This window comes from Notolabrus celidotus, chromosome 4 (assembly GCF_009762535.1).
Source record: "Notolabrus celidotus isolate fNotCel1 chromosome 4, fNotCel1.pri, whole genome shotgun sequence".
NCBI classification, from domain to species: Eukaryota; Metazoa; Chordata; class Actinopteri; order Labriformes; family Labridae; genus Notolabrus; species Notolabrus celidotus.
In genome coordinates this window covers 34958489-34977856 of record NC_048275.1, presented here as the reverse complement: position 1 = coordinate 34977856, position 19368 = coordinate 34958489, and the positions used below count along the sequence as shown (strand labels likewise).

The window sequence follows — 19368 nt, the reverse complement described above, 5'->3', positions numbered from 1 at the left end:
TTCAGATGGCTATAAAGAGAGCCCCAGCAGTCCTCTGCAGCCCTACGTCCTGAGCCTGCCTGGAGATCAACCAGCCAAACAGCAGATCAGGAGCACAGGCGCTGAAAGAGGTGTTGCTTACAGTTGTCAAGATAACGGAGATCCTCAAGTCAAACCGCCTTAGGTACATCTCCTTGTCCCATCACCACCAGCTGTCCCCACATGGGGGAAGGAGGACACTACACTACCACAGGTTATGTGAGGGTGCTAAAATCTTTTAGGCAGACCATCTTTGGAAACACCAACTTCCAGACCCTTCAGAAACAAGTGGCTGAGTCTGCAGACCTGTTGGTGGGAGAAGTTCTCATGATCATCAGTGATCTATTACATTTAGCCCTCTGGCCTGTTGGAGGAGTTACTCAGATTTTCCCTGGTGCATCTGTTAAGCTGCTCTGAGATGAAACAGGAGCGCTTTACAAACCCACAGCCATGTTTACTTGTTACTTGTGAAGTGTTAGATATTATATTCATCAGTTTGATAAGAATGAGATTTGTGCATCAATGAAACCCAGAACACAACTCTCAGTACTCCTTTAATTCATATCACAGGATCTTGTGATCAGCACAAACCCTTCTTTAAGCCTCAGCAGTTTGAACTGACTCTCCACGGTGATTTGCACAAACATATCAGCATCAAGATTCACGTTTTCCCCAAGCTGTTCTCATTGCACCGTTAAAAAAATGCAAGCCTACCATCCTAATTATATAGTTCATAGATGGGCATTATCACCACATGCTGCAACATCTGCTCACCCAAACTGGGATTGTAATAAAAAAGTTACTGCTCGTTTTCATTATGAAGAATAAAGTACCATTTTAGGGAAAAATCATTTCTAAAAAAATCTGTTATGGAACATAATTACATATTTATTCAACAGTAATACAAACAGTTCATATGAATGTAGTGTGTGATCAGAGGGAATCAGTGTTCTTTACTTTGGCAATCTTCTCCATCTCATTCGTCGAGCATTACAATGACCCCACAAACTTCCTGCAGAGGAGACCAGAAGAGATGCTGTATGTGTTGTAGAGACAACAAACATAGAATGATTTGCAGAATTTAATCACTTAAATGGAAATGTTTTCTCACTTTAGGATGTCGGGCAGCTGGGGATCTCTGTATAAGCCGTTGTGTAAGTACCCCAGAGAACCATCAAACTGCACCAGCTTGACTCGCTCGGCATTCTGGGCATTGGCTGCCGCCTCATGCATCTGTGATACACAGGAAAGATCATACATTCAACCTTCAGTAAGTACTTATAGAAGACTTGAAATTCTTAAAATCTTCATAAAAAGGCCCGTTTGTTGTGGCTGTGAGGGGAGTATTGCCTCAGCTGATGTTGTGTTTGATGGAAGGAAGCTTTAAGAGGCTTTAATACCTGCTGAGCAATCTGAATGGGAACTAAGTGATCGTCCTCTGAATGAAGGAAGAGGATCGGGCTCTTCATCTTCTTCAAGCTGCAGAGACAAAAACACTTTGTATGATACTGCTGATTCCAAATCTAGTAGGTTATCACTGTTTGATATTATACTTAATCAAATATTAGCATGTTGTCTTAACCAGCATGTCAGCATCTCAATCAAACTTACTTTTCGTCAGTAGGAAACACAACCTTGTTATCTGCCCATGGCTCTGGGAGAAACAAACCCACACCTGGAAGTTTCCAGTAATACTTTGAATGGAAGAAACATAAATTATAAGGTTGTGTACAATGTAGCAGCAAACATATAAAAGAACAAACTAAATATGTTAAGTTATTATCATAAGAATGAGTTTACCCAAGAAAAGGGGTGTTCTGTAATCTTCTGTCGAGCGGAACTAAAAGCACCCTCAAGGATGACGCCATCGAAAACTTCCCCTGAAAAACAAAAGAGGAAATATCAATCATAATAATTCTCCCTCCTCTCTCTCTCTCTACCAAACCAAAGGCACCAAAACTTACCTTTCTCAACCAGTTTGACAGCTGTGTTAGTCGCCACACTGCATAAAGAGAGAATGAACAACAGCTTCAGTTTCTTTCATTAGTAAAACAACAGTTTTATATTCATCTGTCTCTGACTGTAGCAGGTGGTTTATTGTAGCTGCGGCCTAATTTAAATCAGTCTGCTATGAATGTAGTTTGTATTTGTTAGGTATAACTGTCACCTACACGGCTGTGTTAAATACTGGACTCTGATTGGTCAATGCTCCAAAGCAGTAGTCTGTTATTTCTCCACAGCGCACCATTACTATGGATGTGGCTCTAACCACAGACTGCAGCGGGCGGACTAATCATATCAGTGCGCTGAAAGAAGTCGAGCTAATTCTGAGGCTATGACGGGGAAATCTACAAAACTGATGACGACACATGAAGTGAACACGTGACAGATCACGGTGTGGGATATGACAGTTTTCCTCTTATGAGGTGAAAAACTAATCCCTGTTCACCTTGTTTCCTCATCTGTAGAAATGTTCAGTTAAGTATGAGTGTTAACAGCTAATTCAGCCCATTTAAAAAAAGATTAGTAGATTATTTGACAAAGGCTGTAGAGCTTTATTATTTACATTCACTGCTGCTTTGAGTGTGTAGTGGATTATTTTCAACAGAAGAAAAACAGTTGTAGAATCATTTCACATCAATGCAATCATTTCATGCTGAGGTGCCGCTCGAGCTGTTTGGGATTTCATGCTCAATAACAACCCACCTACTGAACATTTTTTCTCACTTACTACTTACCTCATTAAACTTTATGATGCAACCAAAATAAAACAAGTAGCTAATTAGAACTGTTCAAATACCTGTTAAGTACAGCTGCTATATTATTCCTCCTATTTGCTTTTTAGCGCATCTTTCCTTTTGATATTATAATCATTGTTTTAACAACATTTATTTATCTTATTTATTATTTTATCTATTTATTTCTTGTATATATCTCATCTTTCTAACTGTAACCGATTTTTAATCTTGATTTCTACCCTTACTTATTTTATTAATTTTACTCTATTGATTTTATTTTATTTTTAATATAAAATATAAATATATTTTTTAATTTAGAATTTAAATTTAAAAAAAAAATGTTTTCAATTCATTTTATTTTATTTTTAATATAAAATGAATATATATTTTTAATTTACAATTTAAATTTAAAGAAAATTTGTTTTCTATTTATTTTATTTCTTAATTTTTAAGTATTTTATATGATTACGTCTTTTATTGTTTTACCCATCTCTCTTTTTTAGTTATATTTTTGGGGCTTTTACACCTTTATTTATAGAGGAGAGTGGATAGTGTAGGAAACTGGGAGAGAGTGGGGGAATGACATGCGGGAAAGAGGCTACAGGCTGGATTCTAACCCGGGCCGCCCGCTACATGGGCGTACAACTTAACCATTAGGCGCCCGTGCTTTACCAATCTCTGTGGTTTTCTGTATCTCTGTTCACTTGTAAAGCACTTTGGGCTGTATGCTTGTATGAAAGGTGCTATTAAATAAAGTTGAGTTTGATTTCTTGAATTCTTATCTCACTGTTAGATGACAGTATTTAGTTGAGAGAGATCGGTCCACAGCATCAGTATGCTCCTGTGATCTTCTCAAACCTGATTTTTCCTGCCTCAGCGTAACACAGAGGACCTTCTCCAGTCATGCTTCAATCACAAACAACCTTTGTGATAGAAAACAAGTCTCTGTTGAGGAGAAGTCTTCAGGTCTCTTGTGATCTTTGTCTAATTTAAAGTTGTGCACCGCTGCACTTTAATCTTTGTGCTGGTACATGCTGAGTTTCTCTATGTGGAAAGAAATCATCATACAAGCCATATCAAATAGGCCTACTATCATCACTCATGATCGCTATGGATTTCTGCTCTATGATATTAATCAGACACAGTCAGAGGAGGTGTTATTACTTTGTAAAATATAGATTATAACAGTTCATAATGTGCATAAAACAGTTACTACAACTGTGATTGAACTCAAATAAGAGTCTGTTCTTGTGTAACATGCTGTAGATTAGAAGTGTTTCTTCACTGACCCTGTGCCCAGAGAGTGTCCCCAGATGACCACCCGGCTCTTTCCACTGCGTGCTTTCACCCAGTTGTACAAGTAGAGGGCATCAGAGGTCAGACCAGCTTCAGTCGGCTCTCCAGTGGAATCTCCAAACCCTGCCAGAGTTTCTCACATCAGCAGCTGCTCACTGACAGACCAGAGAGCTGCTCTTCATCGCCACCAGGTGGCAGCAGCTGAACAGGAAATCCTGCACTACATACTGACCTTTCTTTGAACTGCTATCTTTTGATTGCCTTACAACAACTCATCAAGTACGCATGCATTTCTCTACAGTAATCATATTGCTGCAAATGATATCAAATCAATGTGAGAAGGTTATGCATTACAATAAACGAGAAGACATGGAAGCACAGGTTTAGAGGAAGAGTGATAAATCTTCATTTGTACCAACCTCTGTACTCAGGCACCAGCACATGGTATTCCAGTGTACTCAATATCTGTAGACACATAAGACTAATTTGTCATCAGAATGGCTGCGAAGACTTTCATACCTTTATTAGACCTCCAAAAGATTGATACGTTGTTGTTGGTGATCACTCACTTTTGCCACTCCCACCCGATGAGGCGCTGCCCTGTGGAATGATTCAGGAACAACGTGAGTGTTCTCCAAACTCCAATGACAAACATGTCTAGCTGTGAGGCATTTTTGCTTTACTGTGCTTCCTGCAGATCAAACTATAATACAAATGCATAATTTATCATACCTTGTGCCCGTGTTACCATGAAGATAGATGAAAACTGGCCTCCCATCACCTAAACTCTTATGGTACCAAGCCAAGTCCTTCCCCTGGGCCTCTTTCCACAGGCTTTCAGGGACTGTGTGCCTTGACCAGGTCAGAACAATACAGTCGGTGAGAAACACAGCTGATAATTGGATCATAAAAAAGGCTTTTTATATCAGTGCTACAAATATAGGAGAGTTGACTCACCATACACCGAAGGAGATCCCCTCCTCTGATGTTAAGAACATGTTGACGGTGTGATTCTGAGAGAAGTCTGCAGGTTGGCTCAGGTCAATGAAGAAAGGCAGCCTGACTACAGGAGGAGATGGGGGGTGAGTATTTGGAGTATATACATGACTTCTATAAGAAATAAAAACTGACTTACTTCTGTGAGCATAAACACCATGCTGGATTAATTCTGGGAGTTTGGTCAGCAAGTAAGGCCCAAAAACAAGCATGATCAGAAGGGCCAATACGCCTCTTTTCAACCACCTGAGAACAGACGGAGGGAGAGGGTGTTAGTTAGATCTCAGCAGCCACATTGGTTATATCATTTAATATTGCTGTCTTCTTTTTCATGCACTTTGATCACCACATGAAATAAAAGTGAAATCTCCTGGAGCCTACACATTTCAAAACTGAACATCAGAAATGAGATGTCGGGGAAAAAGTGTCCCTCCCACCTTCTCTCTCTGACCTCCTCACACGTGGCTTCACGACTGAAGTTATACGATGACTCAGGGATTTGAAGGGAAAATAACTTTGAGAAGTGGAGTGAGTGGAGTTAAAATGTGCTTCATCCTGAATGTCTATCTGTATCTATGTGAAGGCATCACTATTCATATGACTCGATGCTACTTGCTGATTTGTACTCATCAGTTATGTACTATGTGCAGTCTGTTGCTACTCAACGCTCTTATACTCAGCGAGCCGACACAATCAGTGCTTATGAGGTGAACTGCTTGGAAACCAACAACAACAGTTACTCTGGAGGATTTCTTGATGAACATTTGTTCATAGATGTTCTGAACATTCTGCGTCGACGGAGGAGGGAGGAGGATGTGGGTGTGGATGACTTCACTGAGAGGTGCAAAAAGAACCATCTCAACTCCATGGAGGCAAAAGAATAATCTGTGTTTAAGTGCTTCAATAGATATATGGGAAGGCAGAAGGAGGCCCATTTACAGACCTACACATGTCCTGCCAGCAGAGCGTGCCCACAACGTTAAACTAAATGCATTAATGTGGGTGGGAAGAACTGAAGATCTAAGCATGCAGCTAGGCTGTCAATGGAGTCTTTAATCCCAGAGGCAATCAGAAGATTCAGACTATTGTCAATTAATGGTCCATAAATCCCCCCCACCCTCCATTAACACTCTTATAAGCCAGAAGACCCTTTTAGCCAAAGACAGATCTCTCCACACTGCTAGAGGGAAACATATAGCAGGTACATTTTCAGCAGCCATCAAACTGTCGTCTATCCAGAGTTAACAATTCTACTCCTCCATAAACTTCCAAATCCAATCCCAAGGATGCCCCTGAGCTCTCAACAGACCTCCAATGAATTCATAAGTTTGGTGTGATGCAATGCAATCTTTCACTCAACAGAACAACCATTACGCAGAAAATGTAAATGTTTAACAACCAAAACTCTCAATATGAAGATATGATTCAGGATTTTCAGATCATTTAGTTTCAGATTTCCAAACATTCCCAGGACTTCTCATGGAGTCTGTCTACTCTGCTGCCCTCTACACGCACATTGTTTTCCTGGTTTACAGTAACACATAACACATGACCTACATTTGTTGCACTGGGTGTTGTCCTCACTTTGCTTTTCCTACTGGACTACAATCAGTGCATGCTATCTCTACTTCAACTTCCGCCTCCCGTCCTCTGCAAAAGTAGCCCGTTAACTCAGCCCCTCAACATGTAGCGTTACAAACCGGGAAGATACAAAATCCATGCAAAGAGACGGACTTCCTCCTCAGAGAGCATGTTACATCATAACTTCAACACTAGTTTGACTTAATAGAAAAACTTGTGCGTAAAAGTGAAGATAACTCACGATGTCTCCTCTTTCTTCTGCACCCTGTCAGCCGCCTGTGCCTTACTGCGCATGGAGGACTTGTCCGCTTTAGCACCTCTCTTCCTCATCATGTAACCTCAGTATTAACACAGTCAAGGTACTCAAGCATACGTGTGGTCCTGTCTGCAGTCGTCAAACTTGCAAAGTCAGAGTAGTGAGTGGCACAAAGTTTGATCAAAGTGCAGTCAGAGCTTAAGGCAGTGGTGACCAAGGTTAAGGTAGTACTGCTATGCATACTGTTTAGTGTATCACAAAGCCCAATTTATTTATGCAAGGCTACCTTAACACAGGGCAAACATGTCAGGCCTGCACTCTGATTTTAACCTTAATTAACTTTCATTGTCCAAAAGTTATGCGACACAGGAAGCACACTCCTGTAGTGTAAATAAAAAGAAGGTGTGACAACATCAGGTATGATTTAGAGTGAAAAAGTTAATAACTGTTGTCATATGCCTCAATTAAGGGGCAGTGGAAGGGCTACTCAAGGTTGAATACTTTTCTTGGTTGGACATTGAAGTAAAATCAAATCAACACTGAGCTTTAGAAAGTTTAACAGATTGTGTTCCTCCCACATAGAGTTGCAGAGACTTGGAGGATCAATGCCGAGAAGCACAAGGCTCACACCTCACACTTACACACTACAGTTTGTTTCCTCCTCCTCCTCCTCATCATTCATCTTAGAATGAAGCTCATCTTTTCATTGGGATGCATCATTCTCCACCGTATTTAACCGGAGCACTAATTTATACTCAAGTTAAAATGCAACACAGGAAATAAAGGAACATACATAGTGACGACGAAGTGCAAAACCGTAGGATACACAGCAGCCCCGCCAGCCTCCACATCCACATTAATAATCAGAATCAGAAATACTTTATTTATCCAGAGGAGGGAAATTTGGTCATGACAGAGCTCTTATAAACAGTATGTAAGAAAGTCAAAATATTAATAAGGAATAAAATAAGATATAAATATGAATAAAATAAAACAAAGATCAAATAAATTATAAAATAGAATATAATAAAATAATACTAAAGCATATACAATAGCACAGAATAGTTAGAATTAGCTATGTACAAGTGCGCTGGGAATGAAGGAGATATACAAGGAAGAAAGAAAGAAATTCACAATTGTAAAAGTTTATTTTATTAAATTGAGACTGAATAGAATGTGTGTTGGAAAAATACTCCGTACCCCAGTTTGTTAGAAATAATACTTTAATGTATTTGAGTAGGAGAGCATGCTTTAATAAAACATACCAAAAATATATCAGAGCTTTAAAAAGTCACATCTCTCAAAAGTGGACTTTAGAATATTTTCACATTATGATAATCTGAAGTATGTTTTAGTACCAAAATAGTCCACATATGTCTAGAGCACTTAAAGTGAACATTCAAGAATATACACTTCCAGTCACAAGTTTGGACACACCTTCTCATTCAATGGTTTTTATTTATTTTAATTATTTTCAACATTGTAGATTAATACTGAAGACATCAAAACTATGAAATACTCTGGTTTTGCCATAATCTGGATTACAACAGTAGTCAAATAGGGCTATCCATTGTATACTAACCCTACCTCTGAACAACACAACTGATGGTCTCAAACACATTAAGAAGGCAAGTCATTCTACAAATGAACTCTTGACAAGGCTCATGTTAATTAGAAACCATTCCAGGAGACCACTTCATGAAGCAGACTGAGAGAATACCAAGAGTGTGCAAAGCTGTCATGAAGGAAAAAGGGGGCTACTTTACAGAATCTAAAATATAAAACATATTCTGCTTTGTTTAACACTTTTTTGTTCATTCAATAATTCCATATATGTTCTTTCATAGTTTTGATGTCTTCAGTATTAATCTACAGTGTTTACAATCATTACAATAAATACAAACCCTTGAATGAGAAGGTGTTTCCAAACTTTTGACTGGTAGTGTACTTCCATTACACTAAATAGTACTTCAAGTAGAGTGCAAAAAACACCAGGAAGGTAATTATATGCAAACACTTCAGCATATTCCTTAAAAGCATATGAAGAATATATTAATTAGACAAGTATTCAATGTATACTATTGAAGGGTAGGTTGAAATAGATTAAAATGTATATTTTATGCTCTTCAAGTAAAAACATTGTCAGTGCAAACATAGTAAACACATATTAAACATAAATATTAAACACATTTTAATGCAATTAAGGAGCCTTTTTTTACCCTGAGGCTTTTACTGCAAGACCTTTACAGATCAGTCATGCACAATGTGCTTTGAGTACGATCATGTCACTCTGATTTAACCTTACACTTACAGGGGAAACATCAAATTATTACTTTCCTGGTATCAAATCTGATGTCTGCAACATGCTGGGAGCGTATATTGAGCACTGAGTGTCTGGTAGATTTTTCCATTACAGTGAGCAATATGTTTCAGATTTGTGGTAGCAGCGACAGTGTTGGTATGTCGGGAAAAAAGTAATATAATCCTCCACGGCAATAAACCGAGGATGAACTGTCTGGAAGGTTAACACGGGCATGATTATTGCATAAAGACAGACATGCTTTGGAGCAAATATAACACATTCAAATGAATGTGTTGCTGAATTTGTCACATCTGCTAAAATGCATATGTTCCAGGAATCTAACAACAGGGGGGAAAATCCCAAATCTCATTCATTTTCAATCAAAACAGACTCGAAAAGATAAAAACCTGAATTCAATGAAATGACAAGGACACTTCAGAGGGCTGTACAGAAACAGAAAAGAGCAGCAGCAATAGAAACGCCCCACAGTATTTGACCGACGATCTCTGGCACAAAAACGACAGCTTAGGACAAATAATGTTTCACCAACACTCATAAAGAAGACGGAACAGATGGCCACTTCAGGAGCAGTCCTGCTCTGGTTGTATGAGAGCACCAACAGAGAGGACATGTGGTGTAGTGGAGCCCTCAGGTAGCTGCTGGGTCAGGTACACACCAAATGTCACCTACAAATTCATCAGAAGCCAAGAGATTACTCTTCTCCCGCACCCACGCTTGTGTGCATAAAATCCTCATGAAGATGCACGATTGTTTTTGACTGACCTTCCCGGTGCGGTACGCTGACAGAGACATCAGTGGCTCTTTTGTTCTAGCCCCAGTTTCCTGGTCCACTCCAACCATCTGGCATCTTCCACACTGACCTGTGACCTTTGGGTTGATCACAAAGGGAGCACATTCATTTTAGAGAAATGTGCTTTCTGAGCATCTGAAGTTTTCACCATTTATCTTACAGTGTCAGCTCACCACAAATTGAGTGTTGCCAATAATCAAGTGCGACCAATTATCCTCCTCAAATGGTTCGACTCCAGCTATGACTAAATTGGCTCGGAAGCGGCTAATGACATTCTGCGTGTCAAGGAGCGGATCGTCTTGTCTGAGAAAGGGAATGTAGAAATGGCATGTTATTTCGGCCCACTTTGTAGATGATCCAGTGTAATGTAAATGTATGGGCATTGATACATCCCGATGCTTTTCACTGGAGCATGTCATATTTTTAATAACACATCATGTGTTCAAACCTGCTGCTCATTAGCTTCTGAATGAGCTCCACACTGGCACGGTTGATCATGAGATACTGAGCCTCATTCACCAGAGAGAGGGATGAGGAGGTGGCAGCTAGAACGGAAAGATTTCATATCAGGCCAGTAAATTCTTCTATTCGAGGGAAAAACATTCAGAGAGTGAACATTTATCAGTGTTCATCAAAATGTGCACTCACAGTACAATGTGAACTACACAATGAGGGGCAGACAATGAGAGGGGAGTCTTCTACAACGCTGTTTATGATTTCTGATAGGATTATCAGCCTAAACCTCACAGGCTACATGTTTACTTGAGTATCTATTATTCAGTGACATCAGAGGCAGCTCTGTGTGCAGGAGAGATTGTATCTAACTGTTAACTAGCAGAGCATGACACAAGATTGTTCATTCAAAAGCTGCTTAGTTTTCAAACTGAATTTCTATTGATCTCAGGTTGTTTATGAATAATTCACCCTAAAGTTGGTTTGTCCAGTAAAATAACTACATTGCAAATATGCTAACAAATAATGAGCTATCTCGCAGCCTTAGATCCTCAGGTGGGGCATTTTTGGTTGTTCCAAAGTCAAGGCTCAAATCCAAAGGGGATCGAGCTGTCTCCATTAGAGCTCCTCGACTTTGGAACGACCTCCATGAGGAGATAAGGCTCACAGAGTCAGTGACATCTTTTAACTCGCTTCTTAAAACCCATTTTTACTGACTTGCTTTTATGTGACTTCATCCTTCTAACCGCTTTTACTTGTATTTTATTATTATTTTTTAATTTTTATCCAATTAATTAACTGTTCTCAATTTCATTTGATTATTTTATCCAATTATTTATTGTTTTATAATTTTTTGTATTCATTATTTTAATGTTCGGAATTGATCCTTTTCACTTTTTCTAATTTTCTCAATGAGATGTCGTCCTCTTATTCTGAAAACCTCTTTTCATGCTTTTATTTACTTATCCACTTTTATTTATTTTATTTATTTACTTATCCATTTTCATTTATTTATTAATTCATTTACTTATCCATTTTTATTTATTTATTTACTTATCCATTTTTTAAAATTAATTAATTTATTATTAACTTTTATTTATTTTATTTATCCTTGAAAAATCTCGTAAACAATGATTTATTGGTCTATTGTCACACCACTTCATTCTGTTTAATTTATCCTTTTTAATCTCTTGCATTGTTAAAATTCCTCCTCTCTGTCTGTCAAAAGGTTTACTTTGTTATTCGAACCATGCTTTGTTTGTCAAAGCACTTTGTAAACATTTGTTTTTAAATGTGCTACATAAATAAAGTTATCATTATCATTATTATAAGAACACCTAAATGAAACCTATTAAACCTGTCTGAGATATGAATGTGTGCTGCACATTGATGACAGATAATGGCCTGGTGCAATAACAGAAACTAAAGGTGCACATACACAAGGATCTGCATGCCTGTATTGCCTCCAGTAGCTCAGACAGGTTTGGAGAATAACCTTGTGGATATCATCAGGACTGCCTTTAGAGATATCTAATGGGAAACCTGCCTGCTAACATAATGATGAAGGCTATTTGTTCCCAGTCAGGTAGATTGATTTAATTTGTGATGGTCTGCCAGGAAATGCAGGTGAGGATATTTTTGGGACACTGGTGGCAGAATTTAAAGAGACGGAGCGACGAAAGAAGAAAACATCCACAGACTGTTTTAGAGACTAAGGAAAACAAACATTGAAACAAAACTTTTCTCATATTTCGCCATTATCTCCATGCAAAAGAGATGGAGATCATGCATAAGACGTTAAAAAAGGGAATAAAAATGTCCAGTTTTAAAACTTTGACTCATCACTGTGTGCTGTACTCGAGAGTAGGATGGTCTTCCCTGTCGTCGCACAGGCAAAAACATTGGCATCTTTGAATCTATAATTGCATCTTAGGTCTACTTCCCTCTAACCTCCTCACCTACATCGCACAAAAGAACTCAGGATCTCATAACCTTTGATCTCAGGATCCCTTATTACTATCTGTTCCAAGGGTCAGGACTGAACTTGGAAAAAGCCCTTCAGGTTTGCTGCTCCCTCGACCTGGAATGCCTTACAAAAGGACCTGAAACTGTGGTCTGATAACTTTGAGTGCTTCTAAGCGGTCCTTAAACAACTTGGAGGCTGAAGCATCTGTCTGCAGATGTTTTATTTAAATGTAACTCATGCTGTTTTTCTGGAGGTATGTGTTGTGTAGCTGTTGTATGCGTCTGCTATTTGTGCTTATGTCTATTGTAAATTTGTAACTGTGCTGCTGCCTATCTTGGCCAGGACTCTCTTGGAAAATAGATTTTTAATCCCAATGAGCATTTCCTGGTTAATTAAAGGTTATAATGTCACAGAATGCTCTTTTCTGGTCAGCGATGAATGATTTAAAGTTAATATTGTTTCAAAATTAAGTCCCAGTCTATGTCGAGGTTACGTTTGGTCAAGTGTGCACTGAAACTATTACAACCTGGCATGGCTGAAGACAACAATCATTTAATATTTGCATACTGCTTTTAGTTATTTATTATTTTAAGTTATGTTTTGGGGCATTTTTGCCTTTACTGCATAGGAAAGCTGGAGAGAGACAGGAAATGTGGAGAGTAGAGAGCGGGGGAAGACATGCAGCAAATGGTCGAGGCAGGGAGTAGAACCTGCAACCGCTGCGACAAGGACTGTAGCCTCTGTACATGGGGTGCGCTTAGACCGCTAAGCCAATGTCGCCCCTGCTTTAAGCTATTTCAAGCATGTATCAGCTGCTCTATGATACTCTTTAAAAAACACTGAAATTTATGTCAGTGTTCATCCTTTAGGTGACTCTTTCACTGTCCTCTTTGTTTGCATGTGTTCACGTAGACGCTATACTAACGCAGCTGGCTTTAGGTCTTAAAGCTCATCCTGTGTGAATTATTTTGGGTTTATTAACTGAGGTATTCACAATATTTCCACTCAAACGTCTTGCCTACATATCACATTAATTCCTGATATATCTCATCTTATTGTGAAAAGTAAACATGCTTATAAACAAAGTAACCTGTGAGCATTTCTGTATCCCAAGCTCCCAGATGAAAGGGATGCAAAGTCACAGCAATGACAGCCACGTAGTGTTTGCAGTGAAGGAAACATTGCTCACGTGTAGGATGACAGATAAATCTAGAGGAAACAAAAAAAAAGCTAACAGGTGAAACAGCGGTTCTATTGGTACCTCCACTGGGACTGTTCTTCATTTCTCGGGTAAAATCAGCACTTAGTCTTATCAGACGGCACGGCTGTCCAAGGAAGTCTGAGAGCCACGATGCTGCCTCATCCCCACAGTCGACAGTCTCCACCCTGAGGGAAGGAGGAGGATTATGTTCAGGGGGGCCTCAGGGGAAATCTAAAGAGGTTGATGCCGCTCAGTATTTGGTGCAATAACTTATCCAAGAATCACTGGATGAATGGCTGTTTTTAAACTTTGGACTCATCGTGCAAGCATATCAGGAGACATGTCCTCTGCTTATTGTTTTCTATAACATGGTAAATAACAGGAATAGATCTAATAATCCAAAGACGGGGCCTGGAACTGTGCAAGGGTACCAACAGGAATCAGAGTGAGATATGCAGTGATGCCTGCAGAAAGGGTAACAAATGACATGTGTCACAGTGTTTCTCGCAGCTGCTGCTTTCACAGTTTTTTTTGTTTGCCTTGCCAGCTCACCTGTCACCACAAACTTTGCTCTGACACACTTGATCGCTTGTGTGCATTTGAGTGTTTATTTCCAGAGGAACCGCCATCGTATCCTTCCCTGCAGGGCAATAAAACAAATGAAAAATCTAGTAACAAAGAGCATTTACAGCAGAAATCCAACTGATGGGCATTTGTATTGGTTAAGCCGAGTGTTTATTTTCAGTGAGCCTCTGGCAAATTGTCTGACCTGATGCTTGCAGGAGCAATTTGTCTGAGGGCAGGTGGACTTGAGGGTGAATGAGACATAAACGCTGCTCTCTCTTCTGACTCAGGCACACACCATTTCCATTCACCACCATCCAGCCTCTGTCATACAGTAAACCCAGCGGTCCTACTGGCCAGTCGTGGACCTGCATAGAGGACAGCACAAATGAAATCACAACAGAGAGAGAAGTCACAACAGAGAGGAGGAGAGGAAAGGAGGAGACAGAGACCGTGTGGATTTGAAAGGAAGAAATGTTTGTGTAATCCTCAAACCTCGTAAGCTCCACATGATTTGATGGGATAGATGTAGATGTTGGTCAGAGTATGGGCTGTGTTGTTGTTTCCAAATCCCCTGGGTGATGCTTCTATATGCGTCTCCTTCCCATCTGTTTTATACTTTTCTCCATTGGACATCTTAATTGGATGATCTTCATATAAGCCCCGAGGTGCTGCTGTCACTGTTTGAAGCATCTCGAGTCTTTCTTGATCCACCGTGACCGGTTTCTCTACGAAACACTCCGCAACAAAGTTCAGAAACTTTTGACAGTCTTCGAATGTTGACATGTAGCCAAAGGACACACGGACAGATCCGGTTGGTTGGCCATCCACCAGGTCGATACCGTCTCCGCAGACATGGCCGGCCTTGAAATAGAAACATGTTTTTATTCTACAGACACGTTCAGACTTTGAAGAATCTCCCTCTCCATGATGTCTCACCTGCAGGTTTCTCCTCATCTGCCCATCAGTGATCCCGAGGAAGGACTGACAGGCTCCAGTGTTGCAGAAGCAGCCTGTCCTCACATGAATGTTGTAGAGACTCGCCATCCTGTCCACCTGAGCAGAGAAGAGGGAACGCTTTAATATTCAGGAGAACTGCCTCCACATCGACACGCGCTAATTAAACAGCTGCCAAATAACTCTGTTTGTTGGATGCACCTGAGAGTATCCAATTATCTGTCCGTGAGAATCCATGAGGTTGAAGTTGAGGATTGCACCCTGTGTGCTAGGACTCTCAAACTGGCCTTCAGTGTACATCTGAGCCACCGGTCTCCTGTTGCCATGGCAAAGACTTGACAGCAGAGTGTAAGTGTAGCGTGCAAGACCAAATGTGTGCTGCTGGATGTTGTGCATGCCCCCTGAAGGCAAAGAGGGATGCAAACAGGCAACTTATTGATCTATTATCTATTAAATCATTGTTTTGATGTTTCTAATGGATCAGCTTTGTTACCTGTGATCCTGTGAAGAGCTTCAAAACCATGATTTACTGCAATAATGTCCAAGAAAGAGACAGTCCCGTCCTCAAATCTTTATCAAGGAGCAAGAAAAACATTAAGAGGAGGATGCAAAAGCTGCAGAACTCTGGGGTTCAGAGCTACACACTGTAAACCAGAACAAGTTGACATTACTCAGACTTTGTTTGTGGTAACTGATTACATCAGAGTTTATAAATAGTGGAAATACAATTTTTGAGTGTAACTGAAATTATAAAACACGATTTCAGTTTACTCAATTGTTATCCTCCTTTTTTTAATGTTCAAGTTTCCCCATTTCAAATGTATTAGTTACATATCTTATATTTTTAATTCACACATACTAGATGAAACTAAGTACATGTCATGGTTTGGTTAGTTTAGTTTTTTCCTTGTGTTTCATGCCTTGGTTTCATACATCCATCCATTATCTTGACCGCTTATCCCGTTTCGGGTCACGGGGGGTTGGAGCCAATCCCGGCTGACTACAGGCAGAAGCCAGGCTACACCCTCGACAGGTCGCCATCCTATCACAGGGCAAACACGGAAAGACAGACAACCATTCACGCACACACTCACACCTACAGGCAATTTAGAGTGACCAATTAACCTGGGGCCTCATGTACAAAGGATGCGTACCAAGCGAGCGGGATGCGACCCTGGTGGTGAAGCTTTCAGCAGTGTGTCTGCCCCCTGGTGGCTGGCTGCCGTATAGATAAAAAAAATCTGTCTCCCCCATTCATTTGAATGGAGGAGCAGTCAAACTTTAAAAAATAAATACACGTCGTACGAATGTTTGTCACATCCGTATGCTGTGGTGATATGTAGTTATTATTTGACTGTTTTATGTTCAAGGCCTCTTTTTTCTGAAAAGTTTCTTTTTCGTTAGTTATTAGAGTTTAAAAAACGGGGTTTTACTTCCTGTTTCCTTTGATTCACAGCCGCCGCAGAGTGAAACTTCAAAGGACACACAGTGTCTTGTGACGCTACGCTGTAGGGCAGAGCTTATTACTGTGGCTTCACAGGCTCTGGCTGCACAATGGCAGCGCCCAGGAGAGGGATTTTTTGGCTTCAGAACCGTACAACGGGAAGAGGCAGAGCAACGCTGTCCATTTTTATTTACAGTCTATGGTGCGTACGCACAAAATTGTGGTGTAAGCTCTTTTTCACGGAAAAGTTCAGATGCCGTGAAAAAGAGAGGTCAAGATTTCAAGAGTGAAATGACCGTGGAAATGTGTGGTGCCTCACGCCAATTTCATGGCTGGCGTATGCACCATTCTACAGCTGTTGATCCTTGTGCACAGATGCATATTTCTGGATATTTTTGTGCGTACGACATTTTCTGGATTTCAGAGCATGCCATTTTTCAGTAGGAAATCAATAAAAGTCTTTGTACATGAGGCCCCTGGTGAGCATGTTTTTGAACTGTGGGAGGAAGCCAGAGTACCCAGAGAGAACACGCATACTCCACACAGAAGGGAACCTGCAGGACCGGGGACTCGAACCAGGAACCTTCTCACTGTGAGGCAACAGCGCTACCCACTGCACCACCGTGCAGCCCGCCTTGGTTCCTCCCCATGTTTATTCTGTATCAGTTCTCCTTTGTCTCTCTTGAGTGTTCAGTGATCTATGTCTCTTGCTGTGTTTCTTAGTCTAGTCTTGTGTTTCCTGTTTTATTTTGTAGTTCTGTATCCTTGTGTCTCTAGTTTAGTTTTGCCGGTGACCTTAATGACGTCATACGCAGCGTTCCTCTCAAAAGTAGTTTTTTGGACATGGATATTAACTCAATAAAATGGATCCACATATAATCAAAACAAAATTAATTGTTCAGATAACTCAATAATTAATTGTTGGTTCAACTAAATAGCTGGTTTTGAGTGCTGTACCCTTAACGGCTATGAGTTAGAAGTACTGTTCGGGTTTACAGTGCAGCAGAACTGTGGGGTTCAGAGTTATACAAACAAACCTGTCAGAAATGTTTGAAGCCTGCACATAATAATCTCCTCCAGAAAGGTAGGCTGCTGCTGTACCTCCACCAAAATAAGTCTTTCTTAGTATGCCTCCCGCGTCTTTGTGGACAAGCAGTGCCCCCAGACCTGTAGGGAAGCCAAACATCTTGTAGAAGGAGATGGGGATGAAATCAGCGGGGCAGTCCTGTAAGTTTAGAGGGGAACAGCTGACATGAGAGGCTGCATCCAGCAGCACAAACCAGCGGCCCGGGTGGTCACATGCTGGGTAAAGGTGTCTCGCCTGAATGCCTTTCACATGGCTCAGGGGATACTTCAGTCCGGAGAAGTTGCTCTGTGCTGGGTAACAGAAGAGGTGTGGCGTCTGGCATACAACATCTTCACCTTGAGCTGCAGCCTTCGCCCCGTTTTTTACTTCCTGTGGAGAGACAGGCACGGTAACAACCCCCCAGCCTGAAGTCAGTCCTCTAATGCCAACCACAGAAGTATGGCTGTCAGTGAGGTAGCTGAAGCAACTCCCCGCTTCACCCTCAGTCTGTGGTCTCCAGGGAAAGCTCTCAGCCACTAATTTCAGAGCTGCTGTACAACCCGACGTGAAAATCACAGAATACTCCTCAGGGGTCACGTTGAAATGCTGCAATACCCTGTAAGAAAATGTGCTGTTTTTTACTCAATGTATCCAGCCTACTACTATTCAAAGGAGGCACATGGGTCCTTTATGAAGGCTTTACCTGTATCTGACCCTCTCTATGGTGTCATGTGTCAGTCTACTGCTGGGGTTATGGCTGTGAGGGTTTCCTAAAGGGACATATAACATTACTTTAATGCTTTTAGCACAAAACAAAATAATAAAATAAACAAATGAAAAGATTATTTAAGACTTTGGTGTTGTGTTTCTCACCGTACACGTTCCTTGATATGTCCTGAAAGTAGTCTCTGAGGAGGGACTCGGGGTATAGAGTGGCTGCTGCATGATCCAGATAGGTTATTCCTGTTCACAATAACAACAAGACATGAGCAAGCAGTGAGTCTGCAGCGACGAGCAGCCTGTCACTGCAGCTTAGGACACATCACAATCATCAGCCTACCTTTCATCCGAGGGAACTCCTGCTCTACCAGCTCCTCAAAGTTTGCACTATAACCATAGTGATCCCAGGTCTGTGTAAAAGTCTCAAAGGAGCAAAGCTTTTGGAAATCCATGGATCGAGCTGTGTGGAGCGACAGGGCGCAGCGCAGGGCTGATGTGATACAGATACTTTAATCATGTCACTTATTGACATGGTTCAGGGTCAAAGTCCGGGAAGTTCAGCTCCACGGACCCTCGTGCACTTCGGGCTGTAGCTTTAAATATGCACGCTTCCACGGACATGACGTGAGAGAAGTTTGAGTAAATAAATCCCTTCATCCACCGAGGAAACCACAGGCTCCAGCGCAACAGTCGTAACTTGTAGAAATTGCTGTAAAGTCATATGACAGCCCAGTTTGAGTCTCTTATCCCGGGGACAGAGAGGAGGTCTATGGGCAAACAGCATTCTTCCCCCTCAGGAACATTTAACCCTTAATAGTGCGAAAACAACCGCTGACAACATGAATCCTGACGCCTGATATGAATGTAACGCATCTGAATGAATGGCTTTTCCCACTGGACAATAGAGATTGTATTTGAGCAATGTGGGCTAAATGTAGAAATGTGTGCAATGTGTTATAGGCTAGCTAAAGGCTATCTAATATGTGAATGTTCTGTGCA

The 19368-nt window shown here is 40.8% G+C and overlaps 2 protein-coding genes across 3 annotated transcripts; both read right to left on the bottom strand.

Annotated features, from left to right (window-relative positions):
* Positions 1-555: 555 nt before the first annotated feature.
* On the bottom strand, positions 556-7122 carry si:ch211-117n7.7 (uncharacterized protein LOC751622 homolog). Of its 2 annotated transcripts, none has more exons than XM_034681910.1 (13): positions 6871-7122; positions 5188-5294; positions 5010-5115; positions 4785-4904; positions 4622-4652; positions 4472-4517; positions 4046-4175; positions 1983-2020; positions 1819-1898; positions 1630-1712; positions 1419-1497; positions 1130-1251; positions 556-1030 (listed from the first exon to the last, which is right to left on the bottom strand). In XM_034681910.1, the coding sequence occupies exons 1-13, from the start codon at positions 6960-6962 to the stop codon at positions 1009-1011; spliced, it is 1056 nt and encodes a 351-aa protein (XP_034537801.1). In that variant the 5' UTR covers positions 6963-7122; the 3' UTR covers positions 556-1008. The 2 variants fall into 2 exon arrangements, with proteins under 2 accessions (XP_034537801.1, XP_034537802.1); XM_034681911.1 differs by lacking the exon at positions 6871-7122 and adding an exon at positions 6606-6708.
* A 1625-nt stretch (positions 7123-8747) lies between these two features.
* mocos (molybdenum cofactor sulfurase) lies at positions 8748-19124 on the bottom strand. The gene is made up of 15 exons (XM_034681234.1): positions 18710-19124; positions 18523-18612; positions 18353-18419; positions 17621-18265; positions 15633-15709; positions 15341-15540; positions 15122-15238; positions 14678-15046; positions 14388-14550; positions 14171-14258; positions 13679-13803; positions 10447-10543; positions 10172-10301; positions 9971-10075; positions 8748-9873 (listed from the first exon to the last, which is right to left on the bottom strand). Exons 1-15 carry the CDS (start codon positions 18819-18821, stop codon positions 9769-9771), a joined length of 2490 nt encoding a protein of 829 aa, XP_034537125.1. The 5' UTR covers positions 18822-19124; the 3' UTR covers positions 8748-9768.
* Between the last annotated feature and the right edge of the window lie 244 nt (positions 19125-19368).

Coding starts and splice junctions, on each gene's coding strand:
- si:ch211-117n7.7 (XM_034681910.1), bottom strand. CDS start 6,962: ATGATGAGGAAGAGAGGTGCTAAAGCGGACAAGTCCTCCATGCGCAGT. Junction 4,653..4,784: donor CATGGTAACACGGGCACAAG/GTATGATAAATT, acceptor ATCATTCCACAG/GGCAGCGCCTCATCGGGTGG. Junction 4,176..4,471: donor GCTGGTGCCTGAGTACAGAG/GTTGGTACAAAT, acceptor AAACTCTGGCAG/GGTTTGGAGATTCCACTGGA.
- mocos (XM_034681234.1), bottom strand. CDS start 18,821: ATGGATTTCCAAAAGCTTTGCTCCTTTGAGACTTTTACACAGACCTGG. Junction 18,266..18,352: donor ATAGAGAGGGTCAGATACAG/GTAAAGCCTTCA, acceptor ATTTTCTTACAG/GGTATTGCAGCATTTCAACG. Junction 10,544..13,678: donor GAAGAACAGTCCCAGTGGAG/GTACCAATAGAA, acceptor TTTCCGTTCTAG/CTGCCACCTCCTCATCCCTC.